Source organism: Oreochromis niloticus, linkage group LG6, assembly GCF_001858045.2.
Source record: "Oreochromis niloticus isolate F11D_XX linkage group LG6, O_niloticus_UMD_NMBU, whole genome shotgun sequence".
In the NCBI taxonomy this organism is placed as follows: Eukaryota; Metazoa; Chordata; class Actinopteri; order Cichliformes; family Cichlidae; genus Oreochromis; species Oreochromis niloticus.
In genome coordinates, this window is record NC_031971.2 from 5425594 (window position 1) to 5443980 (window position 18387).

The window sequence follows — 18387 nt, forward strand, 5'->3', positions numbered from 1 at the left end:
GGGGGTTTAATCCACTCACCTCTTTTCACTGCCCGTGTGTTTATATACCACTGGAATATGTTGTTCGATTTTGTCTACTCTCTCCCATTGCTAGTTTATCATCCCTGTTCTCCCCTATTTTTTTGTCTTTGCCTTCACTCTTAACTGGTTATGGCAGATAAACTCCTCCCTGAGTCTGGTTTTGCTGGATGCCAAATACCTTCCGATTGTCATTTCCCCTCAACTACTGTGGACTCTTTACCTCACAGTAAAACAAACCCCAAGGAAGCTTTTGTTGTGAAATAAAAACAAAACAAAACTACAACACCAAATAGAAAAGCTTGATAAAATGAATACAACATGAAACCACAAACAACTCCATAAGAGCAAAAAGACAAATTGTACACATTTAAAATAAAGGAAAAACTTTAATAAAATAGATGCTCAGCGAGCAAATATCTTAATAAACACCAGTACTATGGGGCGAGGTTCTGTTAGATTGAAGATTAGCAACAATTCATTTGCTTTTGAAGAATGCTGACATTCTTACAAGTGTCTCGCTTATAGAGCACAAATAAAACAAATACAGCCAAACGATTTCTGTAAGATTTTAAATGAATTAGAGAAACAGATGAAGGATGTGAGTGCTCGACTTTCACTAGACTGTAGGACTGATGGAAACTGCCTGGTTTTACTGCAGCTTTTAGCCATCAGTGAACAACTCCAGTAATTGGGCAACAGAACTGTTTTGCATACAGAGTCCTGTCAACAACACATAGTTGCACCCATGTCAAACATTTAGCATGCTTACTCATCAAAAGACTCATGGCCCCTCCTTCAATAAAAAGTCATACATGTATATGCAGTGAGCAGTGCTTATACTGAAAATAACCAGATAAATGTGTGAGTAGCTTCATTGATTTTCCCCAATCATTAGCAAGTGAAGTGACGTTCAGGAGGTTTCATCAGCAGTTAACACAAGTTGTGTCCTTCAGTATCATGTTTATTGATTTAATCGTCACACAGTCATCTCTCTCTGTTAATGCTTTACAGAGCGATGAAAAGTAACATTTATAAATACAAACTTATTCATTCACATTTTCTTTACATTATTGCTCTAGGAAATGTCGTTTCACACACACACACACACACACACACACACACACTATAGGCCAGCCACCCAAAGTTTCAATGTACAAAATATATATACATAAATGACAAAAAGCAGTATGTGCAAATCCAATAAACCCACATTATATTCACAGCAGAACATTTGAAAAGTTTAAACTGAGAAAGTGTCATTTTCAGAACAACATTAGCTAATTTTGACTTTGATGGAAGCAGCAAAATGTAGGACAGACAGATGTGATAGCAATATGAAAATCATAGGGGTCATGTGAGTCAAGTTTCCAGGAAACTTGACCTCTGACCTTAACCTCCCACATGTGTGAACATATTTGGGGTCGTCTAAACCAGTGGTTCCCAAACTTGGTTTGCTAGGCCCCCCTTTGTTTTACAAGAAAAATGTTCGTGCCCCCCACCACCACCACGTAAACACATCCTCCAACCACACACACCCATATTTTGCTCCATTGCGGTTTATTTCACACCTCAAACATTTAGTAAACAATTAAGCAAATAAAAGTAAACCGCAATAAATTACGGTTAGTAATAAAACTCTTTTACGCTACGTCCACACCTACATGGGTATTTTTGAAAATGCAGCTGTTTCTATGCGTTTTGGGCCTTTCGTCCACACGTAAACGGCGTATCGAATCACCGAAAACAGATTTTTTTAAAACTCCTTTTTTGCCTTTACGTGTGGACGAGGAATACAGTTTGTCATGCAACGTCAAAGGTATGTGCCTGTATTCACGTCATGCTGTGCGCCATGTTATTGTTTACATGAGATGAATTGCAGAATGGCAGATAGTCAGATTAACAGGATTTTGTCTATCTGCAGGTTTTACACGCTTACATATACACACGCAGTTACTGTCCCTCCATTTAGAAAGGCAGAGGCGTCAAACCTACCTTGGCACTTGTCCATGTGAACCCAAAGGGAAGACATGCTTCACCATATTTTCTAGTCTTTGGCTTGGAAACATATTTGGCGATGCTTCATGTTCTGCTTTGCGTTTGTGTGGGCGCCCCGTCAAAAACCTGTCCATTATGCTAGCAGTGTCCAAGCGTTCTTTTTTTTCCTTTTTTCTTTCCCCCCTCCCCCTCCCCCCTTCTCATACCGCGCCCCCCTAGGGAGCTGGCCCCACACTTTGGGAACCTCTGGTCTAGACTACAATTACTAAATTTTGCTGTACAAGGCCTGATATCCTCTTCTCAGAAACTACATCAGGTTTAAAAAAAACAAAAACAAAAAAAACACAAACAAAAAAAAAAAACAACCTTTGTTTTTACATTCATCAGGTCTCAATCAGCCCAAATAGCAAAGAGAAATTAAAAATGCATGACATGAAAGAGTTTGGGTCTTAGGAGGTTAAGGACAAGGTCACAGAGATTCAAACTCATCTGAGATGCACCTCTGGTATCACTTTGTCATCTTGTTCTAGAGTCATTGTGTTTACATGTAATACCTCTTTTACAGCTAAGTGTTTTCCTTACACATATAAAACCCTTTTTTAAAGTTCCCTCTCTCTTATTGGCAGCACATGATTTGTTAATCACTGCATTCTGCTAAATTTCATAAGATGGTTTAATTTTCAGTGGGATCATCATTTGGTGGCTGGTTCCTCCTTGGCACCGTCTCACAAATCCCTCTGCAAAAAACAAAGACTCCTTTTTATGGTTGAATATGAAGTTGATTAAGTTTTTTTTTTGTTTTTTTTAAATTAAGAAATGTAAACAATAAAAGTTTTACTAGACAGAAAATAAAAAAAAATATACTACATCGATTATTTTCATGGTGAAAATGTAAACATATAGTAACGATTATAACACATATTCTACATTTTGGCAGGCGGTCTGCCCACACATGGCCTTAAAGACCTTTCTTAAAAATTCCTGGCTTGTTTATATCACAGTATGAGGATCCTACAGCACACTGAAAGATGGCATAGATGCAGTCTGGATCCAAAAACAAGCAAGCATGGTTTTATTTAGGAACATTTATATGATCTTTGATTTAGGCTCAATGAAGAGTTGCATCACGTTTCTTCATCATCAACATCCAGCTTGCTGACAAAAGTGATGCCAAAACAGAGGTTAACTGTTAGACTGACCACCAACTTACTGAGCTTTCCAAGCAATCCCAGAACAACAACAATCATCAAGAGAAGAGTGATGCCGCAAGAAAGAACAATCCCAATGAGCAGCATCATGTCACCACCTAGAAGTCAGAAATTGAAAACTAGGGTCAGTTTAATCTGATATCAGTCTTTAATATAGCCACATGACAAAGTCCTGGGGTGAAGCAAAGATCAAACCACAGATGCTCTCATTGGTCAGGATTTGAGATTCTGTTACTTCTGCCTTGACTCTAAGAGTTCAGATTACCACGCGTGATGTGGATACCTCAATTTAAATGAGGTCATTTTTAACCGACTCTATCAAATGCAGCAACTAACGCACCAGATTTTTTTTGACGCAGTTAACTCAATTATGCTGCTGTTCAGCTGCATTTTGGACCTGGTTTAATCAACCACACAGCCGTGCTGCGCTGTCAAATTTCATGTACTGATCCCGGGCTTCAGTATTTTTCTAACCATCTGATGTGTGAAGTTTAAAAATCAGCCACAAGTTATATGCTTGTGTTTACAGCAAGGGTGAGGAACTCCAGGCCTGTCCTGCAGTGTCCTTGATCCAACACAGCTGATTCAAATGGCTAAACTGTCTCCCCAACATGTCTTCAAGTTCTCTAGAGGCCTGGGAATTAACTAATCTTTTGATTCAGGTGTGTTGACCCAGGGTGATATCAAACCTGCAGGACATCAGCGCTTGAGGCCGGTAATTCCCCACCCCTGGTTTAGAGCAAAAAATGAGAAAACCTAAGTGTAGTTCATTTTTACCCAGTAATGGATTGCCTAGACCACAGAAACCAAAGTGAATATTTGTTTTCAAACCACAGACAGTCCAGATAGGTTACAAACTGACATAATGTACAGCAGCCTAAAATTTAAACAGAACAAGTCATTTTAAGGATACCCCACAGATCAGGTGTGAATGAACCTGAGCTTTATGGCCTTGCTGGGCAAAATTATCAGTAACACGAATATTCACACTTAGCACTGTCACATTTTGTGAAGTCACATGAGGAAAAAGCACAGCTTCATCACTGATGTGTGTATTCAGACCCTGCTATTATGCATACTGTTTCACTGTCATGATTTAATGGATAATTAAAAGAAGTGAGCAATTATTCACCGTTCACCACTACTGCATTTGACAACTGTTTTGAAGTTCTGTTTCAACCAAAATCCTCTGAAGAGCTCAGAGTAACTTACGTGGACCGACTTTCTCCACCGTCGTGTTGAGAGGAGCTCCAGTTGTGCTTAAGTCATCATGCCCCTTTTGCTTTTTCAGTTTGTCTTTTGTTACTGTTTTAAAAAAAAAAAAAAAAAAAAAGAAGATTTATTCATAACACACGCGAAAAGACCCAGAGAAACAAAGTTATCGATTAAAAAAAAAAACAAACAAAAAAAACAACAACAAAAACTGATAAAAACCCTGAAAACCATAAATTTCACACCCAAGCCTCAACTCTCACGGACCGGTACCAAACGACTCACGGACCAGTACTGGTCTATGGCCCGGGGGTTGGTGACCGCTGGTCATTAGGATTTACACCACTAAAAAAAATAAAATAACCACATTAACATATCAAGTCTTATATGTTGGGGTCGGGACATGAAACAACTTGTTCAGGCTTGTCTTTGACCTGCATGGTCACTCACTGCCTGCTGTCCTATTTTAGACACGCACCCCTTTTGTGAGATTTGGATGCATCCCACTACTAACATGTACTCTAGCCTCAAGCTAGGCTAGGGCGATCGTGGCTCAAGAGTTGGCAGTTCGTCTTGTAATCGGAAGGTTGCCGGTTCGAGCCCTGGCTCGGACAGTCTCGGTCGTTGTGTCCGTGGGCAAGACACTTCACCTACCGCTTACTGGTGATGGCCAGAGGGGCCGATGGCGCGATATGGCAGCCTCGCTTCTGTCAGTCTGCCCCAGGGCAGCTGTGGCTACAACTGTAGCTTACCTCCACCAGTGTGTGAGAGTGAATGAATAGTGGAATTGTAAAGCGCTTTGAGGGTTTCGCGCGCTATATAAATGCAATCCATTATCATTATCAAGTTGTGGTAAATCAGGACTATTAGGATCAGGACTGTTGCTGGAATGTCATCACAGCAACAGGTTTGCATTACAGACAAATCTACAATTAGGACTACTTTCATGTTTACACACAAAAATATGGATACAAATAATTTTTAGTTTTAAATCATGTTATTGTGTTTTTGTTTCCCCAAGTGGAAGATCATTTTATATCATTAAGTGAATTTCTTCATTACATTCATATCACACATCAAGCATTTATGTCAAGTACATCAGACAACATCAACTATTACTCAGGTCCTTACCATTAAGTTGAACACTACACTTGATCCCGAGGTCCATAACGAAGCCTGTGTATTTTCCACTGTGGGACATCTGTACTGAGGGGATCCACAGTGTCAGATTTCCTCTGTTCAGGTCTTCACGTCTGACTGTTGCATTCATCTCTGCGTTATGTGACTCCTGTTGGTGTCGATAGGAGTAGACGACCACACTCGGGTTGGTTCTTGACCAATCCATGGTGAACGCAGACAGGTTGACAGGGGGATCCACATGAAACTGGAGGATGACATCATCACCTTCCTGTGCTTCAATTTCTGTAACTGGGCAAATGGCTCGATGTTCTTCTGGGGAGAAAAATTACACAACATGAGTACCTTTGAATTAAAGTCACGATCTCATACCTTAAAACAGCAGCTGTTTCAGCTGAATACTGCTCCTGGACCCGTTTTATACTTGAACATAGAAGTTCTGTGCTGTCCCCAGAGAATAATCAGCGAGTTTGCTCAGGTCACACACTCCAACTGGCATTTCCTAAAGACAACAAGTGAAGAGCCTGCCCTGCTAATGCCGTATTGGTACCCACAAGCTAAACAGCTAGCAAAGTGCAAGTAAAGTTACCCTTCAGAGCTCCATCAGATGACGGAAAACAGACAGCTATGCATGATATGAGTAGGAGGTCGCGTGGGGGACAAAGACGAACAGAAAATCTCATCTTGTTTCACAAACTGGCAGAGCGCGCGCGACTTCATTCAGGATTACTCGGCGTGCAAAAGGAAGTGACGCCAGCAGTAGGCGAAACCACGCGCAGCCACAGTAACTTTTACAGTCTTCCACGACTGCGACGTACCGTTTTCACACTGTGACCCACCAGCCCTCTCCTAGAAGATAACCGGACCAATAACTGCCCCCCGCCTCAGCCACTTACTTCCAACACCTTGCTTTTGATCCGGTGTGTACGAGTCTTTCAAAAAGTATACACCCTACTGTAACAAAGTCTTGAGCCAAACATCATTTCTTTTTGTACGTCAGCTGCCGATTGTGTGGTTGTACCGCACTGCCAGTGTGTCTGGGATCACTGCCATGCTGAAGTCAGATGGATTCAAAGCAGTCAGCGCCTTTCTGCCACTTCTTTTGCTCTTCATTTGTCCAGTTGCAAGGACACACTGCACAGCATGATGAGATGACGGCACTGTTCTTGGCTAATAAGTCTTTGAGAATGGCCTCGTCGGTACAATCACGCCTGGTAAAGAATCCAGTGTCCAAAATGTTTTTTGAAAGACCTTCAGAGACACTTCAAATAAAACTATTGCTCAAGATGACTTAAATTATAACAAAATCCAGATACTTGGGGGCAAAAGAATCCAAAACTTGTGGAGTAGCTCGTGACTTCTTGCACAATGCTATACAACAGCGCAAAAACCCAACAATCTCTTACAATCTCTCTCTCAGCTGAATAAAGTATATTCAAAAGACCAATTTTATCTTCTGACCTGATCCAGTCGATATCCCAAACTTTTAGAGAATACTTACTGAAGAACCTGGCAGAGTCTTCACTGTCATCATTACTGGAGAAGCTACCACATGAGGCTTTGATAACAGTTTAAAATGTTGACTGCAAAAGTTCACAAATTAAGGAACTCTGATTTCCTCGCAAATATTTATGGGTCCCCTCGCCATCAAAATATCATATTTTATGCAAAAAATTTCAAGCAATAAATGCAACCAATTAAACACAAGAAGCATTCAGGAACATTGCTGATTTACATTTTCACAAATAACTCTCACATTTAGGTGGAAAATAATTAAAAAGACATTACCCAGTGCACGCTGAAGAACAGCTCTCCCTCCATGTTTTTTTTTTATTTATTTTTTTTTTTATATTAACCTGTCCCGTTTGGTTCTTTTGCCATCAGAATTATTGTCTAAAGGCGAAGAAAGATGCCCAACGGATTTACTTTACCAAATTGACCATCCCAGCCTTGCCGTAATGGTCCATTTGATTCACCTTTTATTGTTTATTTTATTTTCACTTGCTGAATACGGGACAGACTTAACTGGGGGAAAGAAAGGGGAGAAAGAAAGAGGGAAAGAAAAACAGCGGGGAAGAGGGACGGGGAAAAAGGGCAAAAAACCAAAAACCAACAGAATAAGCAGACAAAAAAATACATATATCGATCATCTGGATCACCTGTTGAGAAAAAGAGAAAGCAAGCAGAAGAAAACGAGAGTAATAAACAACATCACAATGATCTATGGGAATATGACAGTAAATACTAAATATTAAACATTATTGTGCAGCACGTAAGATCGACAGCGCACAGTGTGCTTTGAGGTAAGAGCCAAAAAGGGTGTAGTTTGTGTGTGATCACCTGTGTGTACACCTGTGAGCATGAACGCGCTTGTTTTTAAAAGGTTCCTTCATGTAATGATCTGCTAGAGGGTGTGGGGGGCCACTGCCCCGTCCTCCAGGGCATGAAGCAGGTATGGAGGAGATCAAAACTCCAGACGTCCAGAGGCCCCCAGAACACAAGAGACCAAGGAAGACCAACAGAGGGGCAGCCGCGCCACTATCCCAGAAAGAGCTGAGGAGAGTCCCAGATGAGGGGTCACTTAGCAGCCGCGGAGCAGAAGCCAGGGGGGGTTGCAGTGACGTGCCCGTGAGCTCCGCCGGCAGCCAGCTGTGCCTGAGTGACCGAGCCCCGGGCCGAGAGGCCGAGGGCACCCCGCCTCCGAAGTGGCCCGAGCGAGCCCCAGGCTCCAGGCCCCGATAAGCAGCCGCCAAGGAGTGAGCCGGTGTGTACCTGGGCGCCCACCCCCGGACACAGAGAACCACCAACGCACCGATGTCTGAGGGCGTCCACCACCGGCAGGGGAAGTGGTGGGGGGAGATAGGCCTCCCTCCATGTTACACGAACACATGGCAACGCTCCTCCCCCAGCTTCCTCGTCCTCGCTGAATTTCGCGCCTTTTAGACAGACTCCGAACGCTCATTGGCTGACTGTGGCGCGTACTTACGTCGTGGACGTACTTTTTGTCGGAATTGTTTTTAAAGAGCTTTATTTAAAACACGATTGGACAAACTGACCATATGCTTCTTTAAGCAGTTTCCTGTTCAAAAAAACATTACGCAAAGCATTACAATCCACCGTGGTGGTGTACAGAGAAAAAAAACAAACTACAATCTTAAAAACATTATGGAGGACGCTGTATATTCAACCAACACTTAAACATCATGATTTTTAGCAGAAGTATGCTTTCAGATTCTTTGATTGTTTGTTCTGCCACTCAGAGTCACAATTTATGCTTGGAATTTAAAACATAACCAGTAAGTCACTCAGTGATTGTTCCCAGATCTAACTGTAACCATATAATTTACTTAAAAGACATCAAGTGATGTCCAAATTGCTGAACAGAGGAACAATGTAGTTAAAACAAAAAAAAGAACAAAATGAGGTACAGATTACAAGACTTCCATATATACACAAGCATACACTTATATAGAATAGAATAGAATGCCTTTGTTGTCACTATACAGATGTACAATGAGATACAGAGCATCTCCTACTCAGTGCAAACATGTAGAAGGAAGGGGGGGTGCACAGTTTATGCATATACTTATATACATAAATGCCTATACAAGCATATATGTGGACACACATATTGATCCACACACACACACACACACACACACACACACACACACACACACACAGGTATGCATATGGACATGAGTACATATACAGATGTATACATCATCCAATGAGATAAAAAAAAAAGACCAAAATAACTGAGACATAATAGACTGTTTTAAAACAGGCAGGGCTTCAAGTTTGATTTGCAGATTTCCACACAGGAGGAGAATTTTATAAAGGGAGGGAAGACTGTTCCAGCATCTCAGAGTGGTGACGGAGTTTAACTGGGTGCGTGGTACCATTAAAAGGATCTGACTAGAGGACCGGAGAGTTTGAATGAGTAAGTGCAGGCTAAGGAGATCTGCAATGTAACCTGGAGCCAAGCTATGGGAAGCTTTAAAAACAAATAATAGAACCTTGAAATCAATTCTGTATATAACTGGCAGCCAATGTAAAGATGCAAGTATCTGAGTAATACTTTCATTTTTGGGGGGTACCCGTCAGGAGCCTTGCAGCTGTATTCTGAACAAGTTGCAGGCGGGATAGGTTTGACTGACAGATGCCTAAATAGAGAGAGAGTTACAGTAATCAAGACGTGATAAAATGAAAGCATGGATAATACAGTGGCTTGCCAAAGTATTCGGCCCCCTTGAACTTTCCCACATTTTGTCACATTACAGCCACAAACATGAATCCATTTTATTGGAATTCCACGTGAAAGACCAATACAAAGTGGTGTACACGTGAGAAGTGGAACGAAAATCATACGTGATTCCAAACATTTTTTACAAATAAATAACTGCAAAGTGGGGTGTGCGTAATTATTCAGCCCCCTTTGGTCTGAGTGCAGTCAGTTGCCCATAGACATTGCCTGATGAGTGCTAATGACTAAATAGAGTGCACCTGTGTGTAATCTAATGTCAGTACAAATACAGCTGCTCTGTGATGGCCTCAGAGGTTGTCTAAGAGAATATTGGGAGCAACAACACCATGAAGTCCAAAGAACACACCAGACAGGTCAGGGATAAAGTTACTGAGAAATTTAAAGCAGGCTTAGGCTACAAAAAGATTTCCCAAGCCTTGAACATCCCACGGAGCACTGTTCAAGCCATCATTCAGAAATGGAAGGAGTATGGCGCAACTGTAAACCTACCAAGACAAGGCCGTCCACCTAAACTCACAGGCCGAACAAGGAGAGCGCTGATCAGAAATGCAGCCAAGAGGCCCATGGTGACTCTGGACGAGCTGCAGAGATCTACAGCTCAGGTGGGGGAATTTGTCCATAGGACAACTATTAGTCGTGCACTGCACAAAGTTGGCCTTTATGGAAGAGTGGCACGAAGAAAGCCATTGTTAACAGAAAACCATAAGAAGTCCCATTTGCAATTTGCCACAAGCCATGTGGGGAACACAGCAAACATGTGGAAGAAGGTGCTCTGGTCAGATGAGACCAAAAAGGAACTTTTTGGCCAAAATGCAAAACGCTATGTGTGGCGGAAAACTAACACTGCACATCACTCTGAACACACCATCCCCACTGTCAAATACAGGGAGTGCAGAATTATTAGGCAAGTTGTATTTTTGAGGAATAATTTTATTATTGAACAACAACCATGTTCTCAATGAACCCAAAAAACACATTAATATCAAAGCTGAATGTTTTTGGAAGTAGTTTTTAGTTTGTTTTTAGTTTTAGCTATTTTAGGGGGATATCTGTGTGTGCAGGTGACTATTACTGTGCATAATTATTAGGCAACTTAACAAAAAACAAATATATACCCATTTCAATTATTTATTTTTACCAGTGAAACCAATATAACATCTCCGACATTCAAAAAGAAAACAAAAACAAATCAGCGACCAATATAGCCACCTTTCTTTGCAAGGACACTCAAAAGCCTGCCATCCATGGATTCTGTCAGTGTTTTGATCTGTTCACCATCAACATTGCGTGCAGCAGCAACCACAGCCTCCCAGACACTGTTCAGAGAGGTGTACTGTTTCCCCTCCTTGTAAATCTCACATTTGATGATGGACCACAGGTTCTCAATGAGGTTCAGATCAGGTGAACAAGGAGGCCATGTCATTAGTTTTTATTCTTTTATACCCTTTCTTGCCAGCCACGCTGTGGAGTACTTGGACGCGTGTGATGGAGCATTGTCCTGCATGAAAATCACGTTTTTCTTGAAGGATGCAGACTTCTTCCTGTACCACTGCTTGAAGAAAGTGTCTTCCAGAAACTGGCAGTAGGACTGGGAGTTGAGCTTGACTCCATCCTCAACCCGAAAAGGCCCCACAAGCTCATCTTTGATGATACCAGCCCAAACCAGTACTCCACCTCCACCTTGCTGGCGTCTGAGTCGGACTGGAGCTCTCTGCCCTTTACCAATCCAGCCACGGGCCCATCAAGACTCACTCTCATTTCATCAGTCCATAAAACCTTAGAAAAATCAGTCTTGAGATTTCAGCTTGTGTGTCTTGTTCAGTGGTGGTCGTCTTTCAGCCTTTCTTACCTTGGCCATGTCTCTGAGTATTGCACACCTTGTGCTTTTGGGCACTCCAGTGATGTTGCAGCTCTGAAATATGGCCAAACTGGTGGCAAGTGGCATCTTGGCAGCTGCACGCTTGACTTTTCTCAGTTCATGGGCAGTTATTTTGCGCCTTGGTTTTTCCACACGCTTCTTGCGACCCTGTTGACTATTTCGAATGAAACGCTTGATTGTTCGATGATCATGCTTCAGAAGCTTTGCAATTTTAAGACTGCTGCATCCCTCTGCAAGATATCTCACTATTTTTGACTTTTCTGAGCCTGTCAAGTCCTTCTTTTGACCCATTTTGCCAAAGGAAAGGAAGTTGCCTAATAATTATGCACTCCCTGTATGGTGGTGGCAGCATCATGCTCTGGGGGTGCTTCTCTTCAGCAGGGACAGGGAAGCTGGTCAGAGTTGATGGAACGATGGATGGAGCCAAATACAGGGCAATCTTGGAAGAAAACCTCTTGGAGTCTGCAAAGGACTTGAGACTGGGGCGGAGGTTCACCTTCCAGCAGGACAGCGACCCTAAACATAAAGCCAGGGCAACAATGGAATAGTTTAAAACAAAACACATCCATGTGTTAGAATGGCCCAGTCAAAGTCCAGATCTAAATCCAATCGAGAATCTGTGGCAAGATCTGAAAACTGCTGTTCACAAACGCTGACCATCTAATCTGACTGAGCTGGAGCTGTTTTGCAAAGAATGGGCAAGGATTTCAGTCTCTAGATGTGCAAAGCTGGTAGAGACGTACCCTAAAAGACTGGCAGCTGTAATTGCAGCAAAAGGTGGTTCTACAAAGTATTGACTCAGGGGGATGAATAATTACGCACGCCCCACTTTGCAGTTATTTATTTGTAAAAAATGTTTGGAATCATGTATGATTTTCGTTCCACTTCTCAAGTGTACACCACTTTGTATTGGTCTTTCACCTGGAATTCCAATAAAATGGATTCATGTTTGTGGCTGTAACGTGACAAAAGGTGGAAAAGTTCAAGGGGCCGAATACTTTTGCAAGCCACTGTAGTTTCCAGATCCTTAGATAACGAGGTAGTTTTAATTAAATTGGATCTGATTCTTTTGATTACTGACACAGAGGACATCCAAAAACTCTTCTTCTCAAAGACAACAAAAGTGCTTTAAACAGCAGTAGGTATGAACAGTAATGTTCAAACTATAATAATGGCATAACAAATATGTTAAGTGTAGATGTTGGTTCTCATAATTGAGTTACTTCCTGGAATCTCCACAGGCTGAAATGAAGCCAAGCTGCAAAGTGCTACATACACTAAACAAAAGCACATCCTATTCCAATATGAAATACAAGACAATGACACAGATCAAATATAAGTATCTAAATGGGTATAAGGATGAGCTTTTAGAACCACTTAAAACAATCCAAAGTAATTAATTTGAATTAAGCTGTACTTAAACCAGCTGTAACGTAATGAGAGCAGCTTGAGGACACTTTCTAAAATCATTTTGATTACTCAGCCAATCAAAGATAAGCACAACATTGTACTTCTTCACTCATTTCTCAAGAAGCCTTGTTCTTGTCGTCTTTCAGTGTTGAATTCTCCAAAGACTGAAGTTCAACGTGGATGGAACGGTCCACTCCTTGTTTCTGCCCTTTCAGCTCCCCCACGCATTGCCCTTGATAAACACGCAAACATGGAAAGACGCACTTGTAATAATTTATGCAAAATGGAGTAAAAATGAGAAAAAAAGCATAAAAGACTCTTAACCTGTCTTCAGACATTTCAAGTTGAACAATAAAAGTTTGTGTGTTTGGCTTATGTGTTTTATTTACATTGTTTGTGTGCTCTTCACTCATTTAATATCAGTGTAATGTATAATTTTGCTGTTATTCTCTGCTTCCTGTTTCAGTGTGTTTTCCTCTGGTATCCATGACAGATTTTCATCAAACACCAGACTTGCCAAGGGTAATCTCTAATCAAAGGTTTAACTGTTAAAACACACATTCTTGCACTAAAGTTGATTAACTTACGGATCGTTACACGTTTCTTCAGACAAAATCCAACGACAATCAGGAGAAAGATGATACCAACAGGAAGGAGCGCGGCAAGAAGTTTATCTGAAAGAATCAGAAATTAAAAGGCAAATTAATGAGATGCCATTCATAAATTATTATTACATTTAGATCATTTTTAATTCAAATTTATTTTATAAAACCTTGTAATTACAAATTTAGCACTGTTGTGGGGTGAAGGGAAGCTGAAATGGGTCAAGCACAGATGGCTGTGTCAGGATCTGAGACTTCTCTTCCCAATATTACTGCCTGCACACTAACAGAACTAACAGATATGCAAAGAAATTAAAAATAAATAAGTAAAGCAGTTGGAACAGGACACCAAAAAATCTGCTGGTGAGGAATTTTTCAAATATCATGTATCAGTGTTGAAGCCAGTTCCTTTCACTTTCATTGTGTTGAACTCTGATATGTAATGAAAAAGTATTGCAACAATGCAACAACACCATGAAGATGAGTGGTGCAGTCTGGTGACTGGTGACATGCTGACAACAGCAGTTTTTGTGAATTTTAACGCAACCTTAAAAACTTAGGTACTTTCAAACCTTGACTTCCCAAACAGGAAGCTAGCCCTCAGTCTACACGACTTCACGTGTAACCCACTTCTCTTGCTCATACACGAGTTTTCACAGGAACTGCATGCAGCCAACAATGCAAAAGTGAGTCATTTTTCAGAATATAAAAATCAAACCACAAGTTTGGTGTACAACTGAAGAGTTCTTTTATTTTTTAAAGATGTTTATCATTCCAGAAAGCTGATCCCTAGTAAAACACTGGGGAAGGCTCCCCCAAGGAAGTTTCCATGTTTTCTAGCAGAGTAACTGAAGCCCTGCAGAATTTTGCCTTCATCCTAATTTACATTTATATTATATTAACTTCAGGCTAATATTTTGTGAGCTATAACCCTTTGAAGTACACAGGAGGTGAGGTGTATCATGCATGGCTACAGTGGACTCTGCTATTACGCTTGATGCATCACTTTCATGACTTAATGGGACACTTAAAAAGAAACGATTCGTCATCAGCTCAAAATTTCTGCTGTGAAGAAAAAAATAGGTCATTCAACATCTTTTCTCTGTATTGTGGTAAGGTCTGTATTAAGGTCTCTACCTGGTAATACAAAGCAGCCTGAGCTGAATGCTGTTGTGATTTCACACTATAAATAAAACTAAATTGAACTTAATTAAGTGAAAAGAGGAAAAGTTCAAAGTCACTTGCCTGGATCATCTGGCTTCAGCGTTGTGGTTGTGCTGTGGAAATTTGGAGATGTGGTTGTGCTGGACATGACATTAATCTCTTTGGTTACTGTAAAAATAAATAAATTCTCAGTATTTGAAATATATGAGACTGTCTAAACATAATATTCTAAAGAAAATATATATTTAAAAAAGATAGCATGTCTGATAGTGTCCTCCAAGTTCATGTTAAATTACTTTGGACAAAACAAAACAGAACAAAGTGCTATTTTAATTTTATTGCGTTCCACTTCTCTTCCGTTTATCCTTGTTAGGGTTACAAGGAGGAGCTGGAACCTATCCCAGCTACCATAGGGCAACAGGCAGGGTGAACCGTGGACAGGGTGCACCTGAGGACAGGTGTCCAGTCTGACACAGGACTAACAAATAAAGGCCACACTCACATTCACACCTGTGGGAAAGTTATAATGATAAGTGGAAGTGGATGGATGGATTCTAATTCATTTTTGATAGAAACCTCATTTGTTTTCAGCCTATATGAGAACTCACTCCTGTCACTCTGGCAGCTAGTGAGGGGGCCTTGAGCTTTCTAGGAAAGCTAGACTGCTGTGAAACTGTGAACATCAACACAGAAAAGTACTAAACAACACAGCACAACACCAGCCAAATGCAGTCAAATTCATGCTGTTCAAGCTTCCTTTGTGACAAAATAAAAATATACAAGGACACAATGGTTCACTCGGTGTTATCAAAGCTATAACTGTTAACATGAAATAAAGCTAAACCCTCAATCTTTTGCACTTCATATTATTTGGGACAGTTTACATTTAAAGGGAAAGTCACTTTCTGCTCTTTCCTTAACCAAATTCCAAAACCAAATATAAAGGTACTTTTGACAAAACTTAGTATCAAACTAAACTTTGTTATTTAGAGTGTTTACCATTAAGATGAACGATGCAAAAGGTTTTCAGTTTTGGCACAAAACACCTGTAATGTCCACTATCAGACAGGCGTGCTGAGAAGATCTGCAGAGTTAGATTTCCTCTGCTAAGGTCTCCGGGGTTGATAGTTACTCTGCGTCTATAGCTCGGCGCCTGTGCACCATGATTTTCATGCCCGTGTCGCCACGAGAAGACTACATTGTTCAAGTCAGTTTGTTTCCAGTCCACTGTATAAGCAGACAGGTCAACTGAGGGATCCACATAACATGGTAATGAGACATTACGACCTTCTTCTGCCTGAATCAGTGGGGATGGGCAACAGCATTGAGGTGTTTCTGGGGAGGGAAAAAAGCAACATTTATATAATTTGACAGTCTCCAAATTACATTTGAATTCTCTACGAAATGTGTTAGTTTATTGTTCAGTAGCAGGACTTCAAGCATTCTCAGCCTACAGTCAGATATTTTTTACCCTAAAAAAATTCAAAGGACCTAGATCAGCAAGTTTTATAGACTGGCCATCTGCTCAGATGGAAATTTCACCTTCCATCTAAAGTGTAACCATAACTGCACTGTTATTAACCGCATCAGTTCGCCATAAAGCCAACAATGGTGAAAACAAACCACTCTGACAAAAAATAAGCTGATGATCATGATTACTGTTCGCAGCCAAAGAAAATGCCGATGCTGACTCTGTGGCGGCAGAGCACTAAAAATGCTCTACTGCGGATCACCTGTTCGTTGACTGATTAAAAGTATCATCATGCCATTAACGGCTTTGAAAATCTTCGTCTACTTGCTTTTTATCAGTGTTGCGCCAAAATGTGATTTCGTGTTTCCGGTGTAAACTGAATAATCAAGAGTTGGGAAGCCACAGAATTACATCAAGCCATTCGGTTTTTAACACAGGTAAAAATCATACAGGGCTTACAAATACATGAACAGCCTGTAGTTATCCTAGTGATATAAAAGTGAAAGTACAAACTTGCCAGTTAAATAAGTTAGAGTTACCTGCTGAAGAAGAAACCCCAAGAAAGCACAGAGCGATTATCCGAGCGAGTGTGTCCATGAGGGAAGCCAAAACATTTACGCGGCCAGCTGTCACTAGCGCTGGATCGTGTAAGCTAGCTGTAAAACGAGCTAGCGTTTTAACGAGGAACGACCTCCCGTCCGGAGTCATCGCGTTTACCCATCTACACTTTAAATGTCACTAAATGCCACTGTTTAGGCACGTTTTTGTTTTTCAGATTAAATGTTCTTTATAGGAAAAATGTCAGTTTACAGGGAATGCAATGAATCATCAGAAATTCCCTTATTGCACTGCTCAAAAGAATTTGTTTTAAATGCTCTAAAATTCTCCTTTTTATATCAGCTACAAACCTCAGGATAAAGCATCAGTAAAATTGCATTGCTATATTTAGACGCTGATCGCACACGGTTTTTTTTTTTTTTTTCAACTTTTACTCACGTTGCAAACTCCCACATTGTTTTGCGTCTTGTGTGTATATCAAGTATTACTAAGCATAAGAACTACGATTCAAATAATATCCCTAATGGTGGGGGGACGACGACGACGACCAGTCACCTTACTCGGCAAGAGTCCAACAAAGTTCAGTTAAACTGCAAGACTCACTATAACATATAGTCTGCTTCTAAATTGAAACTAAATGAAGTTCCTGGAATAAGACGTCAGAAACAGGGTGTCTGACCAGATACTTCCACTGGATAGCATTACGTTACGTTGGTCATTTTTCTATCAGAAAGTGTTCAACATCCAACAAATCTCTAGGACTCTCAAAACTCGGAATATCCTGTGTCAGAGTGATTCTGGAAAAGTAGTATACTAATAGTACACTAGGCTGGACATCTCATAGCAGACTTACTTACCATCCGGAAATCCTATTCACTTAAAAGCTTTTGCCTAATCTGAAAGGTACAAATCTCGGCTACAATGATTACTCGCGTGACAGATTATTATATCCTTCTAGTAGCAAAGTTATAAAAAAAGACAAAAAAGTGTCTTTTTCACCATCTCACCAACACAGCTTCAAAATCCTCCACAGAGGAGCCTTCCTGGTTGGTTTATTCATTCTTTCTGGTGTCACCAGCAGACCTCAGCACCGTGCTCATTTGAACTGAGGGAAAGAACATCTCTATAATTTTGCTGCACATTACAGGGTCGCTACTTTTTCACAAAATAGAGGCCGCTCATCCCCTTTTTTTTTGTGTGGAGGCTCTGTGTTGGTCTTCTGCTTCAGCTAGTTGTCAGTGCGCACATCCAGGTACCTGTACTCCACCAGATCAACATACTGTCCCAGGATGGACCGTCTTATAGCCGTCCTCAAACTGAACTCACTTTCTCTGGTCTTGTTCTTATTCAGAAGTAGATCACTTCTCCTCCCACTGTGCATTTCAAAAGGCTGATTTTATATTTCACAATGGAAGAGTTAATTTAGAGTGGCCAAGTAACTGTAGGGTGAGATACTATGAAGT

At 40.9% G+C, this 18387-nt stretch overlaps 2 protein-coding genes across 5 annotated transcripts; both read right to left on the bottom strand.

Annotated features, from left to right (window-relative positions):
- Nucleotides 1-927: 927 nt before the first annotated feature.
- LOC109202611 (uncharacterized) lies at nt 928-7974 on the bottom strand. 4 transcript variants are annotated; one of them, XM_025908363.1, is made up of 5 exons: nt 6163-7469; nt 5568-5888; nt 4437-4529; nt 3227-3322; nt 928-2753 (listed from the first exon to the last, which is right to left on the bottom strand). In XM_025908363.1, the coding sequence occupies exons 1-5, from the start codon at nt 6254-6256 to the stop codon at nt 2671-2673; spliced, it is 687 nt and encodes a 228-aa protein (XP_025764148.1). In that variant the 5' UTR covers nt 6257-7469; the 3' UTR covers nt 928-2670. The 4 variants fall into 4 exon arrangements, with proteins under 4 accessions (XP_025764148.1, XP_019215951.1, XP_019215953.1 ...); XM_019360406.2 differs by lacking the exon at nt 6163-7469 and adding an exon at nt 7914-7974 and having other exon boundaries at nt 929-2753; XM_019360408.2 differs by having other exon boundaries at nt 930-2753; nt 5568-5885; nt 7362-7499.
- A 4680-nt stretch (nt 7975-12654) lies between these two features.
- On the bottom strand, nt 12655-17071 carry LOC102082766 (myelin-oligodendrocyte glycoprotein). The gene is made up of 5 exons (XM_005458637.4): nt 16906-17071; nt 15895-16230; nt 14977-15063; nt 13717-13803; nt 12655-13361 (listed from the first exon to the last, which is right to left on the bottom strand). Exons 1-5 carry the CDS (start codon nt 16961-16963, stop codon nt 13246-13248), a joined length of 684 nt encoding a protein of 227 aa, XP_005458694.4. The 5' UTR covers nt 16964-17071; the 3' UTR covers nt 12655-13245.
- Nucleotides 17072-18387: the final 1316 nt, after the last annotated feature.